Source organism: Pinus tabuliformis, chromosome 9 (genome assembly GCF_031772625.1).
Source record: "Pinus tabuliformis cultivar Carrire ecotype Pingquan chromosome 9, CPIR1, whole genome shotgun sequence".
Lineage (NCBI taxonomy): Eukaryota > Viridiplantae > Streptophyta > Pinopsida > Pinales > Pinaceae > Pinus > Pinus tabuliformis.
In genome coordinates this window covers 1,319,441,815-1,319,468,468 of record NC_142307.1, presented here as the reverse complement: position 1 = coordinate 1,319,468,468, position 26,654 = coordinate 1,319,441,815, and the positions used below count along the sequence as shown (strand labels likewise).

At 39.1% G+C, this 26,654-nt stretch overlaps 1 protein-coding gene across 4 annotated transcripts in view; it reads right to left on the bottom strand.

Moving 5' to 3' along the window:
* LOC149153388 (hydroxyacylglutathione hydrolase 2, mitochondrial-like) overlaps positions 1-26,654 on the bottom strand; it is a 323,641-nt gene that overhangs the window by 239,778 nt on the left and 57,209 nt on the right. For all 4 annotated transcript variants that reach the window (XM_089438429.1, XM_089438432.1, XM_089438430.1 and 1 more), the window contains exon 2: positions 10,893-11,084. In XM_089438429.1, coding sequence (XP_089294555.1) covers positions 10,893-11,084 — 192 coding nt within the window. The remainder of the gene's footprint in view (positions 1-10,892; positions 11,085-26,654) is intronic.

The window sequence follows — 26,654 nt, the reverse complement described above, 5'->3', positions numbered from 1 at the left end:
AGAAGACTTTGGGGTCCATATCTTGCTGGTGTTACTCTCTTGGAATGCTGTGAGATCATTTCATTTTCTGCATATGTTATTTTCAGCCATTAATAATAGCTTTTTGTAGAGTATTGTGAGCACAGGTATCTTGTTCACTTGCTGGGGTTTGAGTGCTGTTAGGGTCTCTAAAGTAATGGCAGGTATCTCCATTACTGTTTGAGATCTAGCAGCATTTTTGCCCTCTTTATTGACGGTTGTTCTGAGCTGTGCAGAAAACCCTTTCTGAAGGAAATTTGTGGGCGTTCGGGGAAGTTCTCGACTGAACCAGCCAACTTCCGCAAGCATTTTTTGCTGAGCCCAGTTGGATTTGATCCTGGGTCTATCATTCGGTTTATTTTTTTTTTATTTGCATGAGAGATTTTCTGAAGTTCTTCACAGTGACAATCTGAAATTTCTGTTTCTTTAAAAACATCCCTGTGCTCATTGATGAATCTGGCTGCTAAGGGGCTAAATCTGTACATTAACCAGCTGTCTAGGGTTTTAAATTTCTGTTTTATACAGTCTTCATTAGGGTTTTGTTTTTTTTCTTTTGCAGGTATAGGGTTTTGTCTCTGCAAGATCAGCTTAAAACACATTGCCATCAAGGACGTTTGGAGAGTTACGTGGCCTTATAGATGTCAAAATCAGTTCTGCCCATCAGCTTACAGCCGTCATTACATTTAAAAATCCGCTCTCAGAACCGGGAATCTTTGGGCCGTGTCTCAGTGCAATCAAACACCGTCAGGATCTGGATGAGATATTTGCAAACCGACGTAATCTCTCAATCGATTTCCATTTACTGTTGAACGAGATAGGCTGCGTTGATTCCTTGTCTGCCGTTGAAGATCTACAGCTACGAGTTCTGGAACATTCTCCAGGGGTTCGACAAATACATTACAATGTATTGATACGACACCCACGTCAGACAGAGTTACAATTCTTACACAACTGCGATCAAAGCAAGGCCATCTGTGCATCTGGGCATCGTATGCGTTTAAAGCGATAGCAAAACACTGGCATTCACCATCGACTGGGGCAAGCAGCTGCGTATCGCCAGGGTCACGGTAAATTTCTTCACCATGACTGCGTTTAATCTTCACTGCCGTCGACTGTAAAAAAGAAATTTTCTGCTTCGATGCTGGTTTTCCTTCCTCCGTGGCCGAGAGATAGTTGTTTCGGCGGCTTGGGTTTACACGTGCTCAGCCTGCAGATCAATTGCCAGGTAAGTTCCAATCATTCACGCTCAGGTAAATCGAATCTGCGTATTTGTATCGGATTTTTTGACTGTTTCATTGCCGCCGTCTTTCGATTTTTTGGGTCGCCGCGTCTCACATTTTCAATCTCCTGAGCCATATCGCGTTTATGCAGTGGACTGTTCTAATATATGGTTGCGTTTTGGTTACTTTAGGGTTCCCTTAGGTTAGCAATAGTTTTTATTTGAAATTCGATTTTAGTTTAGATTTTGGTTTAGTTTAATTTTTATATATAGCTTAGTTTTAGATTAGCTTTTAGATTTTTATTTTTTAGATTTTATTATATAAAAAAATAAAAAATAAATAAAAAATAAAAAAGGAAGGAAAGGAAAAGGGGTTTTCATTTAGATTTAAATTTGATTTTTATGTTAAGTTCTTTTTAGATGTAAATCTTGTATAGTTTTCTTTTATATTTAAAATAGATTTTAGATTTAGATCTTAATTAGATTTGAATTAGATTTTTTTTTTTTTTTTTTTTTTTTGACTTAGATTTTAGGTTTTATTTTTTAGCCTTTTAAATTTAAATTAGATTTTTTGATTTGGTTTTAAAATAAAAAAGAAATAAAAAAAAATTTAGTTTTATTTTTATAGTTTGGTTAAATTTTTATTTTTTAGGTTTTGCTTGATATTTAAAAAAAAAAAAAAAAAAAAAAAATTGGGAAAATTTTCTTTTTCGGATCCAGTTTCAGTTGTTTATCACGTTATATCTTTCATGCTGAGATCTAAAATTTTCAAGTCGAGATGCGAATACGATGTTTGGTTAATAATTCATGATTCCCGTGGTGATTTCGCTGGCATTTATCTTTTCAAAATTTTCAGTTGCCGGATATCGTTTTGGTCATGTGATTTAGCTGATGGCAAATGATTGCTGTTCACAGTTCACATTTTTATATCATTTAACAAGTAATCGTTTTAACCACAATCTCTTAAGGCACTGGTCTGCTCAATTAATCAAATCCATCGAGTGCTTTTTATATTGTATCTCGTGTCTCCCGACCAACTGGTCGACAGTTGGTCACATCATCTCACAGGGACTACCCCCCTTAGCCGCGGGAGACAGGCTTAAACGGAGGGATCGGGGATCAGAGTGACAGCCCCCGGTCTGAGCGTTGTCGTGTCAATTCGCGCGACAACATTTTTTGGCGTCGTTGCCGGGGACACTGTTTTCTCGGCGTTTCAACGACAATCTTCATTCTCATCTTTTCATCTGGCCCGGCAACGCTAACATTTTTTGGCGCCGTTGCCGGGGACAGAGTTTTTCTGTTCCTGGAGTTTCATCTTCTCATCTTTCTCATCTCTCAGTTGAGCTGGCAGATTCAATATTTTTGGCATCTTTTCATCCCATATCAGCAGCATCTCTTGGGGTTGTTTCTTGTTTGGGTGGCGACTCCATTTTCTCATTTTTCCCAGACAAGAAGCCTTCCTCATATCTGCTTGTGATTCCTTTTTGGATCTTAGAATCAGATTCATTGTTCAAGTGGCGACTCCACTTCTTTCATCTCTTGATTTTCTTGAGCAGAGATCTAGTTCTATCATTCATCTAATCCCTTATCATTCATCATGGATTATTCATTTAAGCCATGTCGTTTTACTGAACATCTCCATGATTTTCCGGAAGATGCCATTCCTAAGTTACCTATTTTCTCGGGTGGTGATCCAATCGCTGTTAGAAGGCATCTAGTCTTGTTTACTCGCATCATGATCATATACTGTAGATCCCCTCAATTTAATCATGAAGATATCAAAATGCGTCTATTTGTCCTTTCTTTAGAAGATGATGCTTTGAATTGGTTTAACAATTTTCCAAAGGAATCTTTCACTTCTTTAGAAGACATTGTCGATGCTTTTAAAAATAGATATGGTTATCCAAACAGCTTGCCTTCTGCCTCTAAAATTGTGCAACAGAATGAAAGTAATTTGATAAGCGGTCCAGCTGAAAGATCCCAAGACGATTCATCATGTCAGAATGTGTCATCCACCGGAAATATTGTAGATCAAGTTTATGATAGTGAAAAATCAGGGACAAATGACAATGAAAGGGAAGAGCAAAAGCAAATTTTACGAGATCTAATGATGCTGGTGAGAAATATGGAAATCAATCAAACTAATTATGTCAATGATGTGAAAACTTTATGCACCCACCTGGAAAAACGTAATAGGGAGATTGAGGTCACGCAAAATCAGCATGCTAAAGAAATGGAGGCCATGAAAACTAAATATGAAACAGAAATTGGAAACATGCATAGCAAGATGTCAGTCTTGGAAGAAAATATGGTGACCATGAAAGCTGATCATGATAGGGAAATTGACTCTATGCAAAACAAGTTACTAACTATGGATGAGGAAATGACTATCATGATGTTCAATCATAATATTCAGTTGGCTGACATGCAAGCGAATCACAAAGAAGAAATAAATTCCATACAGCATTACTTGATGGACATAAAGGAAAAGAACAATAAAATGATAAAAGACGTGGAAGAACATCATGCCAGACAAATCGGTGATATAAAGGTTGAACACTCTAGACAGATGGATGCCATTAGAATACAGGTTCAAAGGTTTCAGCAATTGGAAGATGAAAGAAACCAGGTAACATCAACAGATCAGGAGTCTTCTCATTTGCTGCAACAAGCTCCATCTTATTATGAGGAGGTTATTGATTCGATTGAAAGATGGTTAATTGAAGGTGATCCAGATAGATTTAAGAATGATAAAGATCAGATGCAGGATAAAGAAAGACATATCACGCATACTTCATCTGATAGTTTTGAAACAGAAAGTTCCAGGTCATCAGTAATTCAACCTGCCAGAAAGAAAAAACGTAAGAGAAAGAAAATAAGAAGAAGATTTGATGCATCAGACGGCCGTGAGCAGCTTGATTTTCGGATAGGAAAGAGTCCTACCATATGCAAAATTGGACATGGCACATCCGACAAGCAGCCGACAGATTTGCCTGAAAGCAGGCAAATGCTCAGTATGAACTATATTGAACACATCTGATGCCGTGGGGCATCCTTTGTATCGTATTTCTAACCCTACTCCTTGTTTTTTCCGCATTTTCGTTTCTGCTTTAGATAGTTAATAAATGAAGAGCTTTTATCTTTCTTGTGCTTAATGTATATGATGATTTTTGGATGGACGCTACTTATATTTTGTTGTGTGTTGTATGGATGCAGATTCTGGATTCTCACATTCCTACAAAGCAGCGACGTGTCCCCAAGTAGAGCCAGATGTTGACCTCTACTGGTCAACTACCCATGCAGTACACCCCCCTTTTCTTTGCAAAAAGGGGCAGCACCTGATCAGAGTTTCCGTGCCATCCTGCAGTCATCAGCAGCTTGATCATTTTGATTGTAAACCCAGTCTGCATGTATGAATTGTAAATAATCTTAGCAGACATGAGTCGTGTATGTGTATTGCCTAGGTGGACCTAACTTTCTAGTGGTAATCTACGTCCTGGAAGGTTTTTTGTCTCACCGATCCATGGATCGGCAGAGTTTTCCTTCAAACCTGACCCCAAAGCCGGGATGGATTTTGTCATTAGAACTTTAGGAGAATCCTAGTGTGTTGATCTGCTAGATTATAGTTGTGTCGCAGAACTGGGTGTTTTGTGAGGGTCTGTATTAAGTGGGTTTGTCCTCTTGAGATGTAAATTGTAAAAAAGTCATCATGAAATGTATCTTGAGGGTTGAAAATGTTTTAAATCCCCTCGTGAGTCCTAAGTCCTAGGTCCTAGGTGATGTTTCCAAAGGCTTAGTTCGATGATCCATTTAAGAAATGAAATAAAATAATAAAATAAATAAAAATTAAGAAATTTAAAAATTTAAAAAAAAAAAAAATATATATATATATATATATATAATAAAATAATAAATAATAAAAAATTTAAAAAATTTAAAAAATGAAATAAATAATAAATAATAAAAAATTTTAAAAATTTTAAAATTTTAAAAATGATATAAATAAAAAATAATAAAAAAATTAAGAAATTTTAAAATTTTAAAAAATAAAATAAAATAATATTTTAAGTGAATAAATCGACGGATGAGATCAAGAGATGTCTTGATCCTCATCAACGGTCGAGATCATTTCTACATGGATCATTCGAACTAGCCGTTGGGATCGTTTCCTTTATATAGGGTCTTAGGTGGTCATTTCAGATCATTCGATCTGTGAGTCTGATACTAAAGAAGCTCTCTTGTAAATCTGTTTCTGGTTAATAAAAGAAGACTTTGGGGTCCATATCTTGCTGGTGTTACTCTCTTGGAATGCTGTGAGATCATTTCATTTTCTGCATATGTTATTTTCAGCCATTAATAATAGCTTTTTGTAGAGTATTGTGAGCACAGGTATCTTGTTCACTTGCTGGGGTTTGAGTGCTTTTAGGGTCTCTAAAGTAATGGCAGGTATCTCCATTACTGTTTGAGATCTAGCAGCATTTTTGCCCTCTTTATTGACGGTTGTTCTGAGCTATGCAGAAAACCCTTTCTGAAGGAAATTTGTGGGCATTCGGGGAAGTTCTCGGCTGAACCAGCCAACTCCCGCAAGCATTTTTTGCTGAGCCCAGTTGGATTTGATCCTGGGTCTATCATTCGGTTTATTTTTTTTTTATTTGCATGAGAGATTTTCTGAAGTTCTTCACAGTGACAATCTGAAAATTCTGTTTCTTTAAAAAGATCCTTGTGCTCATTGATGAATCTGGCTTCTAAGGGGCTAAATCTGTACATTAACCAGCTGTCTAGGGTTTTAAATTTCTGTTTTATACAGTCTTCATTAGGGTTTTGTTTTTCTTTTGCAGGTATAGGGTTTTGTCTCTGCAAGATCAGCTTAAAACACATTGCCATCAAGGACGTTTGGAGAGTTACGTGACCTTGTAGATGTCAAAATCAGTTCTGCCCATCAGCTTACAGCCGTCATTACATTTAAAAATCCGCTCTCAGAACCGAGAATCTGTGGGCCGTGTCTCAGTGCAATCAAACACCGTCAGGATCTGGATGAGATATTTGCAAACCGACGTAATCTCTCAATCGATTTCCATTTACTGTTGAACGAGATAGGCTGCGTTGATTCCTTGTCTGCCGTTGAAGATCTACAGCTACGAGTTCTGGAACATTCTCCAGGGGTTCGACAAATACATTACAATGTATTGATACGGCACCCACGTCAGACAGAGTTACAATTCTTACACAACTGCGATCAAAGCAAGGCCATCTGTGCATCTGGGCATCGTATGCGTTTAAAGCGATAGCAAAACACTGGCATTCACCATCGACTGGGGCAAGCAGCTGCGTATCGCCAGGGTCACGGTAAATTTCTTCACCATGACTGCGTTTAATCTTCACTGCCGTCGACTGTAAAAAAGGAATTATTCTGCTTCGATGCTGGTTTTCCTTCCTCCGTGGCCGAGAGATAGTTGTTTCGGCGGCTTGGGTTTACACGTGCTCAGCCTGCGGATCAATTGCCAGGTAAGTTCCAATCATTCACGCTCAGGTAAATCGAATCTGCATATTTGTATCGGATTTTTTTACTGTTTCATTGCCGCCGTCTTTCAATTTTTTTTGGGTCGCCGCGTCTCACATCTTCAATCACCTGAGCCATATCGCGTTTATGCAGTGGACTGTTCTAATGTATAGTTGCGTTTTGGTTACTTTAGGTTCCCTTAGGTTAGCAGTAGTTTTTTATTTGAAATTCGATCTTAGTTCAGATTTTGGTTTAGTTTAATTTTTATATATAGCTTAGTTTTAGATTAGCTTTTAGATTTTTATTTTTTAGATTTTATTATATAAAAAAATTAAAAAAAATAAAAAATAAAAAAGGAAGGAAAGGAAAAGGGGTTTTCATTTAGATTTAAATTTGATTTTTATGTTAAGTTCTTTTTAGATGTAAATCTTGTATAGTTTTCTTATATATTAAAAATAGATTTTAGATTTAGATCCTAATTAGATTTGAATTAGATTTTTTTTTTTTTTTTTTGACTTAGATTTTAGGTTTTATTTTTTAGCCTTTTAAATTTAAATTAGATTTTTTGATTTGGTTTTAAAATAAAAAAGAAATAAAAAAAAATTTAGTTTTATTTTTATAGTTTGGTTAAATTTTTATTTTTTAGGTTTTGCTTGATATTTAAAAAAAAAAAAAAATGGGAAAATTTTCTTTTTCGGATCCAGTTTCAGTTGTTTATCACGTTATATCTTTCATGCTGAGATCTAAAATTTTCAAGTCGAGATGCGAATACGATGTCTGGTTAATAATTCATGATTCCCGTGGTGATTTCGCTGGCATTTATCTTTTCAAAATTTTCAGTTGCCGGATATCGTTTTGGTCATGTGATTTAGCTGATGGCAAATGATTGCTGTTCACAGTTCACATTTTTATATCATTTAACAAGTAATCGTTTTAACCACAATCTCTTAAGGCACTGGTCTGCTCAATTAATCAAATCCATCGAGTGCTTTTTATATCGTATCTCGTGTCTCCCGACCAACTGGTCGACAGTTGGTCACATCATCTCACAGGGTCTACCCCCCTTAGCCGCGGGAGACAGGCTTAAACGGAGGGATCGGGGATCAGAGTGACAGCCCCCGGTCTGAGCGTTGTCGTGTCAATTCGCGCGACAATAGGCCACATATCTGCTTCGTAGTCAATACCCTCAGTCAGTTCATGGTAGAACCGAAGAGGGTACATTGGGCAGCAGCGAGGCATATTCTAAGATATATTCACGGCACAATCAAGTATGGATTGAGATATACTCGAGTGGATGACGTCAGACTTTGTGAGTACACAGATGCAGATTGGGCAGGCAGTTCAGTGGATAGGAAAAGTACCTCCGAGTACTACTTCAATGTTGGATCACAAATGGTTTCTTGGTGTAGCAGGAAGCAGAAGTCAGTAGCACTGAGCTCTGCAAAAGCAGAGTACATGGCGCCAGCACAACTACGTGCAAAGCTATATGGCTCCGAAAACTGCTAGTGAGCTTGTTAAGGCAGAGGATGGAGGCAACCGGTGTCTATTGTAATAATCAAAGTTGCATAAAGCTCTCTGAGAATCCAGTGTTTCATGAAAGGTCAAAGCACATCGATATTCGGTGTCACTTCTTTTGAGATTGTGTACAACAAGGAGCAGTCCAGCTACAATATGTTCCCACAAAAGAGCAGGTTGCAGATATACTCACGAAAGCTCTAGGGAGAGCTAAATTCATTTATTTTAGAGAACAGATGGGTATGGTGAAGAACCCGTTTCAGTAGCAGGGACATGCTATTTTGGATGCTTCTCAGTTGCAGTTGCAGCAGCAACTAATGAGAGGGAGTTGCAGTGCAGATGCAGTGTGGGCAGCAGTTCCGCAAGGTCAACAGCGGCACGGATGTAGCATATATCAGAGTTGCACAGCAGTTGGTGGGCAGTAAGGCCAGACATCAGCAGTGTGACAGGGGATGATGCAGAGATAGGGTGCTGTCACAGGATGTACAGTAGAGCACTAGAACACATTCCTCGCTAAGAGGGAGTGTTAGTTTTTTAGCATCGGATGTGTTCTAGCCACGAAATTTTGTGGAGAGGCTAGAATACATGAGATCTCCAAAACCCATAGATCATTTCTAGAAATTCCGCCTAGCAATGACTTAATTAGATTATTAGTCAGTTTATAAATATTTCCTAAGTCTAAACTTAGCGAATATGGTTAATTAATCAGTATTAATTAAGTCAAGGCGAGAGTCAATAGATAAAATTTCACAACACATACGACACCAGCAAAGAATAGCAAGGTGTTTGCACCTATGATGCCACAACAAAATTTCTTAATATCTAAAGATAAGAAATATCAATAGAATGCATCTTTTAGACACCATTGGAAGAAACCAAAAGTTAGCAACTGAAGCACCAGACAGTATGAGAAGTATTTTGTGGGTCATTGAAGGATTGGCATAACGATGTTAGTGTGCAGCAAACTGTGAAGGTATTCAATTAACTTCTATTACTTGGCTCCTTTTAAACAAAAATATTAAAAACAATGGCAGAAGTATTCTTACTTGGCATGGTGTCACATGAAAAGTTTATACAAGTCCTGGTTCATAAAGAGTTTTTGAGATGTGGGATCTACAGGGCATAATGTTAAATGTTTTGTCTTATTGAAACTGGCCAACCCAACATTAGGCGGTGGAAAATTTATGTATGTGAAACCAAACAGAGATAATTTTATACTCCATGGGGATAATTTAAACTTTAAAAAGAGGAAAAGAAAGTGGTTGTCCCTTCAGAAAAAATATCACTTGCAAAGGAAGAAGGTTACAAACCATAAAGGCATGAAAAGCCAGATGAGATGAGATAATTTTATTAATGTCCTAAACGTAACCACAATAGTAGCTCAATAGGACTAAAAGAGTGCATCCAGTGTAAATACAATGTGAGAGTGGAGAAGTGACTCCTAGATCAATACAGAAACCAGAAAGGATAAAAGAGTTAAAAATGCCTAGCTAAAATCTAAATATCTAACTGAAAGAACGCATAAAAGAAATGGCAATAAAACTGTGATGATGATACATGTTCAGATCAAGTTTTGATAAATAGTTAAGGGACTTCTTGACTTCGATAGTTAGTAGCTTGAAGATAGCCTCTTTAGTGGGCCTCCTAGTATAAGGAAAGTTTGAGGGGATGTTCAATGACAACTGTGTAAGTGAGTTCATAGCAACAGTATAAGGCTGTGCATTCTACTTTAAAAAAAGAGAGTGATGGCAAGACAATATAGTTAACACCAATGGTGGTCCCACAGACAGCACAAGGAGATAGGTTTTTCTGTTGAGGGGGGCTGATAAACAGTGTATTATTGAGAGCTCTATTAGTCTACTGGATCTTTCATTTGAAAGGGGTGACAAGCAAATTATGAGCTCCAATACTATGCTAATGTATAGTCATGTATTAACATATGTAATAAAGGACCACTATTAATGCTAGTGGTTAAGTTACATAAACACTAGGTTTGTATCATATGATAAAAATCAAATTAAAAAAGAAAATGGTTAGAGTTAAGTGTTAAAAACCACCATAACTTCCTAGGGTGTCATGAACGTATAACAAGAGACAGAAAATGTGAAGAGTATACTATGCCTTTGTTGTGTTATAGTTATAGCATTAATAAAATACAAGTCTCATATTCTCCTCACCCTCATGTTCATGAATGCATTCCCACCTTATAGAAATTAACAAAATTTGGATAAAGTAACAAAAAATGGACTAGAAAATAGAGATGAATAGTTCAGACTCAGTTAGCTAAACTAATGTCAAATGACATGGAATAGTTCGCTTCTTTGCACTATCTTGAGTATTTGTCTATCACAAATGAATAAATTTGTAAATTCACGATTAAAAACAATAATAATTATGATACAACTTTAAACTACAAAACTGAGGCCAAAATGGTCGTACCAGCTCAACTTGCAAGGAAGATGCCATGACAAACGTACTAGAATAAAAATGATTTCTTCCAATTGGACACAAATGACATGAGAATAGTTCACTTAACACTATCTTGAACATTGGACTCTCCCTAGTGAATAAATTTCTAAATTCACAATTTAAAAAAAAAACACACTTTTAACTACCAAGTCAAGATAAAAATGTTCGAACCAGCTCAATTTGTAAGGAAGAGGCCATGGTAGAGATGCTAGCATTCAATTGATCTCCTCCAACTGAACAGAAAAGAATGTGTTTCCTACATCTTTGTTGTACTCGCAATAATGAGGTATTCATGTGGTATAAATGACCCTTCTTATTAGCAGTGTTTTCCACATTATGCCACATCGCAAATGCTCTAGTAACCTGTAACAATGAAAAAGGAGGTGAATTCCAAACATATTAAGGGGGGGAAGGGCACATACAAGCTAGAAATATTCATTATAGCAATAGCTAAGTTAAGAGATGTCTCTATATTGAAAAGGAAGATTTATAAATAGCATATTATAAGAAAAAATCCTTACAGACACTTCAAATGTCCTAATTTAACATGAGGAAATGGCACGCACAATATAGAGCTATTTTAATAGAATACAGCTAACCAAAACTTTGTGAAAGAAACAAAGAAATCAAGTACGTCAACACCCACAAAAAACTTCAGTATCATTGCAATTAGATCAGCAATAAAGATATTTTCCAAAAGTTAAGCATGAGTAGCTCTTTGCACACTACAGAACAAAATAAATAAAATTCGCATCAAGTGCTCGAGTGTATAAGTTGAATCAGAGTGAAGAGCCAATGCATGTCTTCTTACGAGATTAAGTATGTAGATGTTACAAATGATTGTTTTGGTGAGCCAACCATAAGATAATTTCCATGCGCCAAAGTCCATTGTTCGCATAGTAGTCATCATAATGAGGGATGGATACATAGATTTCTGCAATAAATAGTGAATCCACTAGAACAAGCTCTAAAACACTCAAATTACATGTGATATTCCTACTTGCAAATTTCTGCTAAGTAATACATTTTGCAAATTTTTTATATTTTAGCGTATTTAACTTAGGAAAAGTGGGTTGAGAGGACCCCACTCGATTTTTGTGGAAAAAGGGGGAGTTCGACTTAGGAAAAGGAGGCAAATTGGAAATAGGTGGAACATGGAGGCCACTCTAAAGGGAAATATGCACCCCTTCGAGAAATTTGAGCTTGTGAGGGAGGAGAAAAACAAAGGGGGTCGAATTATGGGGCCCACATGGAGTGAGGAGGGGCTCAAAGATAAATAGGAGGAGAAGACCTCATTTTGGGACTTTTGCTAATTTGATGATTGAACTCTTGTATGCTTGAGTTGTTGAGCCAAGTCTACACAGTGTTGTTTAGCACACGAGGTTTCCAAGCGGGAATTTCAACTCCATCTTATGTGGACTTCGAGTGCCACTCTAAGAGAGATTATCATCAAATATCAAAACTGTTCCGGGAGGAATCACAGGCACATTCAGCCATTATTTGGAGCAGACTGGGCACAAAAGAGGAACATGCATTCCTTGGGAGAGTCCGTTTTAGAGTAGACTTGGTTCTGGGCTTTTGTGGACAAATTTCCTTAGGGTTTTGCTAAAGATTTCCAGTGGATTGCAGAGCTGGTTTGGGGGCTATTCACCGAGAAAATTTTTCCATTTCTAGGCATGTGCAGAGGTAGACTAGCAGGGCCTGCGCAGTCATTGAGGAGCTAAGCTTGCGTGGGAGAGGAAACACTGGGAGATTGGAGTTGGGATTTGTGGGAAGTCATAAGGTGAATTTGTGGGAGGATTTCTCAGTATTTTGGGCATAATTTTCAGTTGAACTCCTGGAGGTGTGAATAACCAGAAAAAGGAGAAATTCACACTATTTGGGGGTGTTCTGGGTTGGTTGGAAGGAGGCCAAACCCTTTATGGGTCTTGGTGGGTTTGTTGTGGGGAGACCCTAGCATAATTTACCGAATTTACTGAGCATTTTTGGAGCCCCAAACACCTGTCCTATGTCAGCCAGAGCAAGCAGCATTCCGACACTTGAGCAACCATTTTTCACACCTGGGTTTTGCATGCTTGTTGTAGCAAGCCCAAGTGCACTTGTTCTATCTCACTTATACTTCAATGATCAAATTAATAAAATGGTTGAGTTCTTTGGGGAATTTCTTCTAGTGTAACTGATGCATTTTGTGTGTTTGGTTCAATTTCCTTGCATGCATGTGCTTCTCTGATTTAACCACTTAATATTCTCATTAGGAATATTACATCACAGCAGCAAAAACAAGTTCAGTATAGAAGTTGATGGGTTAGCAAAGGTTACTTAGAATTGGATTGCTTCACATGAGGGCCTATCTATTGTATATTTAGGTCACTTGTTGTGTACAAATTCCACTTTACTATTGTTGGCATCCTTCAATTTTCATATTGATACCACCCAAATTCGCAGGTCTCGCTAATGTCCTTGTTCCCGCAAAATCTAGCAGGCCTGCTGCAAAGCCTCATTGGAGGAAGCCAAATCTTATGGCAAAAAGAGAGGGTTGCCACTATCACCTCAACAATCTTTCTCCTATTTTTAGTGGTATTCAACCATAAGGGAGGCTTCCCTAGATCACCTATAGGACATTCTAATGATATGGATTAAGGTGATGTATAAGGGGTCTATAATATGGCCTAGATTATCAGCAAGGCCTAGAAAGGCCTAGATGTTCTATACTAGGGTTCCAATACTCTATGCCTAGACCAAAGATAAGGCTGCTATAAGTAAGGATTTGATGGATATGCAATAATAAGGTGCACAATGTCATATAGCAGTCAAGCAACAAAAAGCCTTCCAATGATAATCAACAAGAAGGGAACAAAGGCCTTCCAATAGAGACTAGGATTAGAGTTAGGAAGTTGATTTCTATGGTTGTTAGGTATGCATATGCCATAAATAGCAAAAAATGGATCACATCAGCCCTAAATAAGGTAGATTAACCATGCACTATGCTAGATTTTGCCTTTATATTATTTATAGATGCAATTCCTAATTTATAAGCCATAAACATCCAACACAAATTCACTTTTATGCATAAATCTACCCTAGAAACCCTAGCGGCTAACCCTAGACATCTAGGAATGAGAGAAAGAAAATGAAATTTAATAAAAATTATGGATGATCAACACACCAAGGATTAGTGCCTTATCCTACAAGGGTTTAATGGAGTATTCTAGGGCTAAATTTCATGGGAAAGACTTTGGAGTAAGGAGGGATGGCTAGGGCATCCAGTTTTAAAACCCTAACTATTTTTCTTGTGAGGGAAGAAATTAAATATAGGGAATGCACATTCAAAGTTTCCCTATAGGCCTTAAGGAGAACAATTTTGCATGCAATAATGTAGCAAGATTTCAATAGAAATTAAGCATCTAGCCATGGCACAAATAGAAACGGTACTTCAAACAATCAATATGAAAAATATCAATCATAAAGCATTGAACTTACAAAATCCTCCAAAGAATCACTTCTTTCAATCCCAGAAAAACATCTCCATGGAAACGATCAACTCCACATGAAATTCACACCACAAAAGATCACATCTTGCCCATCGTAGCAAAAAAACTAATTTGCACTCCCTTTGAAGATAAGAGAATAAAATGTGTAGCCCCGAGGGATAGCTCAAATGGTCGAGTTCCCGTTGCTAAGTACTCTCCCGGTTTGGGAGGTCACGGGGTCAAATCTCCTCGACGCCCTCGGGGTTAGGCCTGATATGGCCGACCGGCAGATCCCTTCGGGTGGAGCTGCCCCGCTTCTCTATGTGGACGTAGCGGCCACTCCGGTGCCCGTGAACCACACTTAAAAAAAATAAAAAAATAAAAAAAGAGAATAAAATGTGTGATGATGAAAAAATTAAATTAGAGGAGTTTCTATTCATATGAGACTTATCTCCCTCATTTCTACAATAATACAAGTAAAAACCCCCAATTACAAGTTTACTTTGAGTGTTCCACAAGAAAGAGGTTACAAGCCAACCTCATAGCTCAAAAACATAACAAAAGATGCCAAAATGCCCACACGTGTGGGAGAAAATGCCTCCTCCACTATGATGTCATCCTCCAAATGAGCTCTAAATGCCACAAGTGTCAAGTGGGCTAATGAGTGCTCCATACTCTAAGGAGTAGCTCCATGTCCATGGGAATACCTTCAAAATGCCTCCCAAACAAAACATCATCACCATGGTGCTCATCGTCACCCTCTAAAGGGAAAGAGGGGTGACGTGGCACCCTTCAACTCAAGCGTTGGCGCCAAAGTGTGATGTGCAAGCCCTCACCTCATCACAAGGATAACCATCATCATCCGGGCTCTAGAACAAGTAACGCCCATCAAAAAGTGTCAAAGCCAACCTTGACGCATCCTGGGTCCACTGGCCACATCATCTATAAATCCAACACCAAGATTCATAAGCTCAACATTTCAGCATCTGGGGGTACCTCGGAGTGTTAAGTATCTAAAGTTCACCCAATTTTAATAAGTTTTGTCCAATTCTAGTCTTAGGGAGACTTTGGCAAACAATTGGCATGCAAATTGTTGTAGGTGCCCTTTACTTTGTTTTGGTTTAGATACACATATAATGCCCAAAATGTGTGCACATCAATACTTCAGTACACGACTTAATATTCATAACAAACTCAGCAAGCATTGTTAGTTTTTATAGCATCAGATGTGTTCTAGCCATGAAATTTTATGGAGAGGCTAGAATACATGAGATCTCCAAAACCCAGAAATCATTTCTAGAAATTCGGCCTAGAAATGACTTAATTAGATTATTAATCAGTTTTTAAATATTTCTTAAGTCTAAACTTAGGGAATATGGTTAGTTAATCAATATTAATTAAGTCAAGGCGAGAACCATCTAGAAACTTGCACGGATCGATCCAGAGATGATCCTAGCCATTGATTAAGTTTTAATCTTGGTTGTTGGTGCTCCAACAGAGGATTATAAGAGGAGGTCGATGTGGTGATAGAGAATATACTTGAGCAGTTCGATTTCTTAGCAGATCGATTTCCAGAGTAGCAGAAGTCAGTTTCCGGAGAGAGATCTAGAGATCGAAGCTGTGTGAGAGGGGCACGGATAGCGATTCTAGAGGAAATATTTGCTAGATCCGGAGAGGCGGCAGCAAGAGTGTCGATTTATCCCAGAGAGGTAGCGCAGAGGCTCTGCGCATTAGCTTCAGTAACGCAAGTTGATTTGCTGGTGAGAAAAATCGTTCTCAGTTTTAGAGGTCGGGCAGAGGTTCCAAAAGGCCAAGGAGACGATTTCCTCAGTAGTTGGAGGCAAAAGGAATTCATCAGATGCAGTTTCAAGTCACACGTTTGGGAGACAGCACAGAGGCAACACAGAAGAGGCTCACGTTGGGGTTTGGACGGCCAGTTTTTTGAAGGCAAGTTGTGCCAAAGATGGCTGAAGCTAGCAATCCACTGCAGAAAATCAGTGTTTTGCCCAGATTTTCTTGCAGTGGATTACTAGTTTCAGCCATCCAGATTGTACTCGGATTTTTCACTATTGCATAATATTAAAAACTTCATCTACTGCACCGGTTTTCCCAAGTTGGGTTTTTCAGGGAACTTTTGTCCAAAAATAATTGTGTTATTTTTATGTGTGTGCGTGTTAGCATTTCCTCCAGCGTTTATTCTTCCGCAGTTTTATTTTTGTAGGTTGTTGTGTGATTTATGCAATATTTTTCATAGCAAATAACAAATAAATTGTTAAATAAAATTAACAATTAGGAGAATAATTTCCAGTTGCTGCAATACTTAAATACATAAGAGTGAAGGGAGCTCTACTTGAATGGTTCATGAGGCACAATACTTGCTAACATTTTGCAAATGGGGTAGCAAGCTAAGTGGGCTTGATTGTGGGGAAAACTCCACAGTTAAGCGCGCTTGAGCCAGAGACGATCTGGGATGGGTGACCTCCCGGGATGTCCTAGTTACTGGGTGCAAGCCTTGGAAGTGATGATTGACGCTATGTGATTCATTTCACTAGTTTCAATCCCACTTCTTCACCCCTGTGAGCATTGCCCAATGCAATGAGTGCTAAGTGGACTATTCAAAAATCATGAGAAATTAGTCAGTTACGACTATCTCTCATGGAAATGGTCATAGATGAATGACTTTCTTAATCAGTTGAATCCCAAAAAATGATATCTAATATGATTCCAGTTTGGAATTTTCACATGGAATAAGAGCCAAGTTGATTAGTTGGAGAGCTCAAAGGCGAAAAGAGAAGGAATTTCGTTGTTAATTATGGGAAGCAGGCCGAAATTCTCAAGGGCAACACAGTCATTCTACCAGGAGCCAAGTTACTTGTGGAGATTCAATTTTTCTGAGTGGGGCAGAAAAATTCGATCCTACCAAATCGAGTGACTCCAGAGGCAGAGGGAGCAGCTCAAATTTTTTCGTTGAGCAAATCTCTAGCTAGACACAGAGGTTTTGCAGTGATATGCTAGAGCAGAGCCAGAGTCGGGTGGAAGAAAGAAGAGCACACACAGAGGGAAAATTTTCCTTCGGGAACTTCTAGTCTCAAGAAGTCCATTTTTTTTCTTGTAGATCTTCAGTCATTGTGAGCAAATCTTCTCACTCCAGAAGGGAGTGCGAATAGCAGAGCAACAACTAAGTAGAAGGAAAGAGGAAGTTTTCGACAGATCGTTGAGATGGCCGTTGTTGGGCTTCGTGGTCAGGACAAGTTGCATGGAGCTTCCAACTACGTCATTTGGAAGGCAAGGATTTCCTTTCATCTAGATGAATATGGCCTAAAAGGCTATATTGATGCGGTGGCAGCAGTTCCCACAGATGTCGATCAGCTGAAAGAGTATAAGAAGGAGATGGCACGGGCAAAGAGGTTGATCCTAGATGGAGTCCGGGATCATATTGTCTCACATATAGCTGGCAAAGATATTGCCAAAGAGATGTGGGAAACTCTCTCCACACTATACTAGGGTACTTCTGAGCAGCAAAAGATGTACTTAGAGGAGAAGTTGAGATGCATTAGGTGTTGATTTTTGGTAACATTGGATGTGCTCTAGCTCCAAAATTTTGTGGAGGGGCTAGAATACATGAGATCTACAAAACCCAGAAATCGTTTGGTGAAATTACACCCAGTTTGTGTTTTATTAAAATAATTAATATTTTTAATGGAGTTCCTAAGGCTAAACTTAGGAAAATAAAAATATTAATGGGTATTAATGAAATTATGGGTGAGAAGCTTCTAAGTGATGAAAATCAAGTCTAATTTAATCATAGTCATTGATTAGGGACTTAATCTCGATCGTTGATTCATCAACGGGAAAAGCATAAGAGGAGGCTTGAGAATCAGTTGGAGATGCACCAAGTTTATAAGTCAATTCGATTTTTCTGGGGCGTGGTTTGCTGAGAAAATCGAACAAGTGATCTGAGTTGCAGTGAGAGGGGCAGAAGCAGAGATTTGGATCAGAAAGGAGTTTCGAGCCAAAGAGTACATGGCAGAGAGGCAGCAGTAGCATCAGAGAGGCAGCGCAAAGGCCTAATCAGCCCAGAAGGGGCTCACACAGTGCTGACACAGGCCAAGAGGGTCTCTTGCAGTGGCAGTGCAGAGTATTCATCAGAAGTTCGAGATTTTGCTGGAGAAGCAAGGTTCTGAGCCGGGAAGGCTGAACAACAATCTTTATCCAGCAAATCGATCCAACAGAAGGGGTGATGTAGTCTCCTATAGGCAAGACGTTGGCCCAAGCAGTGATTGCTCAGGGATTTCACAGTGTTTATCGGGAGTCAGATCACTCATTGGATCAGTGATGACTTAGGGAATGAGGTAAACCCTAGTATGTATTTCTTGCTGCTGATATTTCTCTGAGAGGTTAGCCGGTGTGATAGGCAAACTGTTGTACTCAGATTCTGCTTGCTTAATAATACAAACCCTCTATCTGCTACACTGGCTTTCCCGCATTGGATTTTTCTGGGGACGTGTTGTCCAAAAATAACAGTGTCCCTTGTGTGTTTGTCTCATTATTGTTTCAGTTTATGATCTGTATGTCAATGTAGTCTGCAGTAGTGTTTTTCATCACTGTTTATAAATTAAATAACTTGTTGAATGAAATAACAAGTAGGAGATGCTAAACCAGTGACTACAGTAGGATTTCTGTTTGTAAAGATTTAGAAATTTTCACATGGTATCAGAGCATTGCAGATCATAGGATACTGAAGCCATCAGCCGGAAGATCCAGCAAATCTATTGCACAGAGGCAGTTGTCCTAAGTGACAGCGTTGTTCCAGAGCCAGAGACATAGAGGGAGAGTGGTGCAGTGCAGAAGAGGTAACATAGAGGCTCAGGCAGTGCCTAGGTCAGCATTCTGAGCCAGGTGAGAGTGATGCAGTAGCTGGGAGGAGCTCACGCAGTAACTGCGTCAGCTATCTAGGCAAGCGCAGAAGCAGCCGGGCAAATCGGGCTCACGCAGAGCCACGTCATCTTTCTGGACTAGGAAGGAGTGACGCAGTGACCAAGAGGAGCTGATCTAGCTCACGCAGTGATTGAGCAGATCCAGAGGAGCTCAGATTCTTCTGTTGTCAGGGCAAGAGTAGTGCAGATTCGATCTGAGGTGTTGGTGGGACACTGTTGCTGCTGGTGCAGAACAGTGTCTAAGGAGACTGAACCAAGGTAGAGGGAATCACTGCCTTAATAGATTTCTTGCCAAAGAAATCTAGGTCCAGGTTACTAAGCAGTAGCAAAGGAGGATTGGAGAAGGGGTGATTCGACATTATTTGTGTTAGTGTCAGTCAGTTCAGCCTGTCACCAGTGATCAAATATGCTCTTACAAGGTTTGTTAGGGTCTCGAGGTCAAATTTTATCATTTCATTAGGTTTCAAAATAAAATTTGGTCACTGGCTGTTGTTTCTAGGTCATTGTTGCTCCCTTAACTTATTCATGGTCTTCATCACTCATCATAGTCATTGTCTTTTTTTGAGGCATCATATCTTCATTTAAGTGTCTTGGGTCATGAAATGGTTAAATTCCTCATTTTAGGTCATGGTCTAGGGTTTCACTCCATGTGTCATCATGATACCATATGTCAAAACAAAAACATGTCCATCATGTGAGTCAGTGGGTAAAGGGAGTTAGCAGCTTAGGGAAAACAAAATAAAGGTAAAGGTAATGTTTTATTTCAAATAAGACAATGTTGCAGTACACTACCTCGTCTCATCATTTCTCAAAGGGACATTTTTGCTTCAAAATACGTTTTTGACCAAATGGAGAAGCATTTTACAAAAGTGAGAGAGGTTTTTGTCAATGATAGGCCAAGGAACAAAAACCTCCTTTATTTTATGCATAGGTGTTATGATTTGAAATAAATTCCCAAACTACACTTGCTACGGGAGAGTTGTTACACTTCTGGACAACTTGACTTCAAGACAGTTTTTCAGGGGTTTGGAGCAAGTGTTGGCAATGCTTAAGGACTCTATTGTGTAGCAGACATCATAATCTTTCCAACCATACTACTTTCAGCCCAAAAATCCTCCAGGAAGGCAGTCAAAAGTGCTCTGCAAGTTGGCACTGTGTTTTTGTTAGAGACACCCTACGTTTTTTGTGTGACCTTGGGAGAATCAATTTTTCTCTCTACTAGAGCGTCCAAATTACATTCTTGAGGTGTCCATCTTGTATCAGACTTCAAGATCTTTCCAACGAGCTATCAAGTTCGCAATTTGGAGCAGTTTAAGGCCTCCAAAAGCGGGTTGGAAGACGGGCGTTGTGCACAGTGCAGTGGCGCTGCACACTGGTGAACTGCGTTGCGCACGGCACAGAGTCTCCCAAAAATTGTAGCAAATCACTCAAATTTGAGTTTCAAGCCTCTAAATCCAAATTTTTTATCCTCTGAGCTTCATAATAGGTAAGTACACTCCTTTGCATCCCCTCTTCCTTTGGCAAAACAAACAAAATGATTGTGAGTTTAGTCTTCTAGGGTTTTCTATGAGTTTCATATTTTGTGCTTGCAAATGATCAGTTGGAGCTTTGAAACCCTAAAATCACTATCCCTATATCTCTATTTGCATGCAACTCATCATCCCCATTCACCAACAAACCATTTCCCTTCATTCCACTTCACCTCCCTACAAACCCTAGCCTTAATCTATCAAATTGGGCAGTTTCCCTAGCGAGGACTGTGTTTAAATTTCCTAGCTCACCTCCCTCATTTCACCACTTCAATCACTTTTCACTATTTTTTCCCCTTTCATATCATCTAGGGTTTCAAAAATGGAAGGAGACTCCTCACCATCAGAGAAAAGAAAATATCACAAAGGGGGGAAGATTCTAAGGTATGAGACCACAAATTGCAATGAGATCAATTCTTCGCCATTCATAAGACAATGCTTTGAAGATGTCAACTCCCTAGGGTTTTGTCAAAGAGTGGGAGAGGGGTAAGCAGATGTTGAAGCACATGGCCCACCACTACCAAACCAGAAACAAGATTTACAATATCAAAGTGAAACAAATGCAAAACAAGCTGAAGGAAACCTTAAAAGGCAAAGATGAGAAGGACAACTTGGAGATGCTTGTTGAGGCATCCATTATAGCATAGTACACCTCATTTAGCACATATGGACCAATTATGGGAGCTTTTTGAGCATTTTTGGCTTTTGGTGAAATTTGGTGCAAATTCAGGGAAATGCACTAGTTTTAGAAACGCACTGCGCTTTTTCCTCAGAGCTCTAAATGACAAATGGTTTGCATTTTTGGAAAGCAGATGGCCTCCTCTCAAAACCCATTTCCTCAGATTTTTCAAACAAGGCTCAAATTTTGAGAAAAATGGGTCAAAAATCAACATTTTGCACCTCTTTTTGACAGGTGCTGTGCTTCTGGAGACACCTTGGGAGAATGAGTTTTTGGATGCTTTCCCATGGGTCATTTTCAAAAATTCAAGATGTTCTGGAAACTAGACAGACAGGACTAGTTTACCATTCTTTCAGATTTCAATTTTGATTTCAGGAAGGAACCTGAAAATGGCCTCAAACTTGGCGTTGTGCTTCCGCAATTCTCTAAGATTTTAATTAAAAAATTCTTTGTGTAATTTCTCAAAGTTTCTAGTTCGATTTGGGTAAAGATCAAATTGGTGAAGTAAATGAATGATAGAGTGAAAGGAAATGTAAATATGATGTAGTAATGTATGGATAGTCTTTGTTTTGATGTAAATTGAGCTTCATTTATGAGGGAAGTTGCAGTCAAAGCTAATTGTAGAATTTGTTTCAACCTCCCTAGACATTAGGGTTTGGTTAAAACCACTCATGTAACCACTCCTAGAGTCATGGATTTGACCCCTGAGCCTAAGGAGAAGTTGTTTTTGGTCTTTATGTATTATTTTCTTAGTCATTGGACTGGTTGGACATCGAAGGAGAGAACCATTGTAGCTTGTATTTGACATTTTTGGAAATCAAAGGACACAGTTTGCAGCTATTATTTAGGATTTCCTGTGTAGTAAGTTTATGATGTTGTTTTTCCTCTGTTATTACTTTTATGAATGATATTTAGCTTCCTTTTCCATTCATCATCTCTTCAATAGTTTTCCTTGCAGTTGATAAATAGAATTCTTCACTAAGCTCTGTTTTGATGGAAAATCATTATCTGTTATTTTCACTCTTGCTTAATGAATTCATGTCTCATGCTCATTAAGACCTTCATGCTTCTTCTCAACACCATACTACACCGACAAAACCTAAAATCCATCACAAAAGTTTTGCTACCTTGCTCCTTCGTATCTTTGTTGTTGTAAACCTTTGACCCTCTGACCTAGCTAACTAGTTTTTCTCCCTTATCCAGCAACAAAACCCTAAATTTTCCAAAACCTACCTGAGCATAGCTATCTAGCCTAAAATCCTGTATCATCCAGTCATCTTTTGGTTGTGAGTCCATAGAGAGAGCTCTCTCTGGTTTGGTAGGGCTAGCTACCAAATTGAAAGCTTGGTCTGTGGTTGCCTCCATCGATCTCCTCATCAGTCTAGGACATTATGGGGGATAACAATTTGGCGAGAGGATTTCCGTGAAAGAAATCAGGACTCGGAGGGAATCTAGAAGGAACATGTTCCTTAGAGGATTTCTAGCGCCAAAGAAATCTAGATCCGAGTCTTGCTGGGGCGGCAGCAAGAGAGGAAGAAGAGAACCTGTTTTACACTCATTTGAGCAAAGATGGTAGTTAATGGACTGAGGGATCAAGACAAATTGGATGGAGCATCCAACTTTGTCATCTGGAAGGCCAAGATCCTAGCAATCTTAGACAAGAATTGCATCAAGGATTATGCCTTGAAAGTGGTTGTTGTTCTGGTCGATGTTGATCCTCTCAAGAAATACGAGGAGGCTCAAGCGAAGGCGAAGTGCATGATTTTGGATGGGGTCAAGGATCATGTGGTCCCACAAATTGTTGAAAAGGACACAACAAGGGAGATGTGGGAAGCCTTGACCACCTTGTATGAGGGAACTTTTGTTCAACCGAAGATGTTGCTTGAGAACCAGTTGAGACAGTATCAGATGCAGAAGGGAGAAGAAATCGATCCCTTCCTTCTCAGGTTGCAAGGGATTCGAGACCAGCTGACTTCCGTGGGGTCTACACCAGCTCATGAGTTCATGGTTAGGACTACCCTGAATGCAGTCACTGAAGAATGGGAGAACTTTCTCCATAGCATTTTGGGCAGGGATTCTCTCCCCAGTTGGGAGGAGATGTGGGCAGCTCTTCGATAGATAGAGATCAGGCGATTAACCAAGGCGGGAAGTAGCAACAAAGGAGTTAGAGCCAAGAAGGAGGAGGAGGAGGGTGCAGTTCCCGCATCATCGGGACAACAAGGGAAACAAAAGAGGAAGAAAAAAGATATAACCAAACTCAGATGCTTCAGGTGTGGGGCACTGGGACATTTCGCCACATAGTGTCCTTGGAAGAAGGGCAAGGAAGAGAAGTCTGACTCGAACGCTACTCATGCAAAAGCTGACAGAGAAGGCGAGGATGACGATTGCGCCATGAGTGCTCATGCACCTCTAGAGAAGAGTTTGGGCAACATCGAGGCCTAGTCGGGAGGACTACACAAGGGGCAGGATCCTTGAGGTGCCCAACTCTTGGATCACATACAGCTACAGGAGCCCTTAATGAGAGTAGCAGAATGACGGGAGTCAATTGGTGCGAGGGATGATGGAGCAACAGTGGCAGAGCTAGAATGCCAAAGTCTGAAGAAACGCAGTAGTGTGGGAGGCACAGAGCAAATACAATAGCGACGTAGTAGCATTAGAGGGTCAGCACAAATTAGCAGCAGAGGTAGCTTCAGCATCACGGGGCATCCAGACTGGCCAGCATGTCAGTTTTTGGGTGGTTTTTTCAGTTGCTTACTTCTCAGCAACTGAGTTGCAGTGCAACAGTTAGCAGTGGTAGTGCTATGGGCAGCATGATACAACATATTGAGAGGGAGTTGTAGTACAGATGTAGTTGTTGCAGTGCAACAATTAGCAATGGCAGTGCTATGGGCAGCATGATGCAGCATATTGAGAGTGAGGTGCAGTACAGATGTAGCAGTGACAGTGGCAGTGTCATTAGCAGTAGTACAGATTGCAGTAGCGCAGTGGATGAAGGAGCGGCGTAGAGGACCAATGCAGTGGATCAGTGTGATACTTCTACTGGGAAGTATTGCTAGAGCACATTCCTCGCTAAGAGGAAGTGTTGATTTTGGGTAGCATCGGATGTGCTCTAGCTCCGAAATTTTGTGGAGGGGCTAGAATACATGAGATATCCAAAACCTAGAAATCGTTTGGTGAAATTCCACCCGTTTTGTGTTTTATTAAAATAATTAATATTTTTAATGGGTTCCTAAGTCTAAACTTAGGAAAATAAAAATATTAATGAGTATTAATGAAAATATGGGTGAGAAGCTTCTAAGTGACGAAGATCAAGTCTAATTAATCTTAGCCATTGATTAGGGACTTAATCTCAGTCGTTGATTCATCAACAGGAAAGGTATAAGAGGAGGCTTGAGGGTCAGTTGGAGATACACCAAGTTGATCAGTTAGTTCGATTTTTCTGGGGCAGGGTTTGCTGAGAAAATCGAACAACTGATTTGAGTTGCGGTGAGAGGAGTAGAAGCAGAGATTTGGATCGGAAAGGAGTTCTGAGCCAAAGAGTACGTGGCAGAGAGGTAGCAGTAGCATCAGAGAGGCAGTACAGAGGTCTACGCAGCCCAAAAGGGGCTTGTTGACCACTACCGGTCAACTGCCCATAGCAGTACACCCCCTTTTCTTTGCAAAAAGGGATAGCGCTTGATCGACATGACCGTGCCATCTTCCAGTCATCAGCCGCTTGATCGATTTATGTTGTAAACCCAGTCTGCATGTATAAATTGTAAATAATCATAGCAGATATGAGTCATGTCTGTAAATTGCCTAGGTGGACCTAATTTTCTAAGTGATAATCTACGTCCCGGAAGGTTTTTCGTCTCACCGATCCATGATCGGCAGAGTTTTCCTTCAGCCTAACCCCAAAGCCGGGATGGATTTTGTCATTAGAATCTTAGGAGAATCCTAGTGTGTAAATCTGCTAGATTATAGTGGTGTCGCGGAACTGGGTGGTTTATGAGGGTCTATGCTAAATGGGTTTTCCCCTTAAGATGTAAAATTGTAAAAGTCATGATGTAAAGAGTATTGAGGGTTGGAAAATGTTTTAAATCCCCTCATGTCCTAGGTCCTAGGTGATTTTTCCAAAGGCTAAGTTCGAAGATCCATTTAAAAAATGAATTAAAAATTAAAAAACTAAAAATAAATAAATAAATAACTGAAAAATAAAAAAATTAAATAAATAAAAATTAAATTAAAAATTAAATTAAAAAAATAAAAAAATAAAAAATTATAAAATAAAGCAAAAACCCTAAAAAATAATAAAATAATAATATTTTGAGTAAATACATGCAAAATTTCATTTTTTAATGAATTAACAATTTCGACAGATGAGATTAAGAGATGTCTTGATCCTCATCGACGGTCGAGATCATTTCGACATGGATCACTCGAACTAGCCGTTGGGATCTTTTCCTTTAAATAGGGTGCTAGGAGTCATTTGAGATCATTCGATCTGTGAGTCTTGTACTGAAGGAGCTCTCTTGTAATCTGTTTCTGGTTAATAAAAGAAGACTTTGGGGTTCAAATCTTGCTGGTGTTACTCTCTGGAAGTGCTGTGAGATGTTTCATTTTCTGCATATTTTATTTTTCAGCCATTAATAACAACTTATTTTTAGAGTATTGTGAGCACAGGTATCTTGTTCACTTGCTAGGGTTTGAATGATATTAGGGTTTCCGGAGTAATGGCAGGTATCTCCATTGCTTTCTGAAGTCTATATTATTTTTTCTCTCTTTACTGATGGTTGATTTAAGCTGTGCAGAAAAACCTTACTGAAGAAGATTGGTGGGCGTTTGGGGAAGTTCTAGGCTGAACCAGCCAACTCCCACAGGGTTTTCCTTGCAGATCCTAGCTGATTTTTTTCCCTGGGTTAATCATTTAGTTTCTTTTCTAAGTTTGCATGAGAGATTTTCTGAAGTTTTCATAACGAATCTAATATTCTGAAAATATTAATGTTGTTATTGCTAAATCTGGTTGTTCTAGAGCTGTAAATTTTTGTGATTTTAGGTTAATTTTGAAGGGTTTTACTTTAAAACTTTGCATATATCTGTCGGGCTTTTGTTTTCTATTTTGCAGGTTACAGGCCTGAGATAAAATCTGGAGGAAAAATTAAGTTCTGCAGGGTTATCATTTCGCCGTCCAGGGTTTTGCAGATCTGAAAAAAATTTCACATCATTTCCATCCGCTACAAAATCTGCCATTCTCTACAATCGTCTCAACTCCAAACTGCAGAGAATAAAGCGTTTTTGGGGAACATACGTTGTCCAAGGGATATATGTTGTGCATGTTC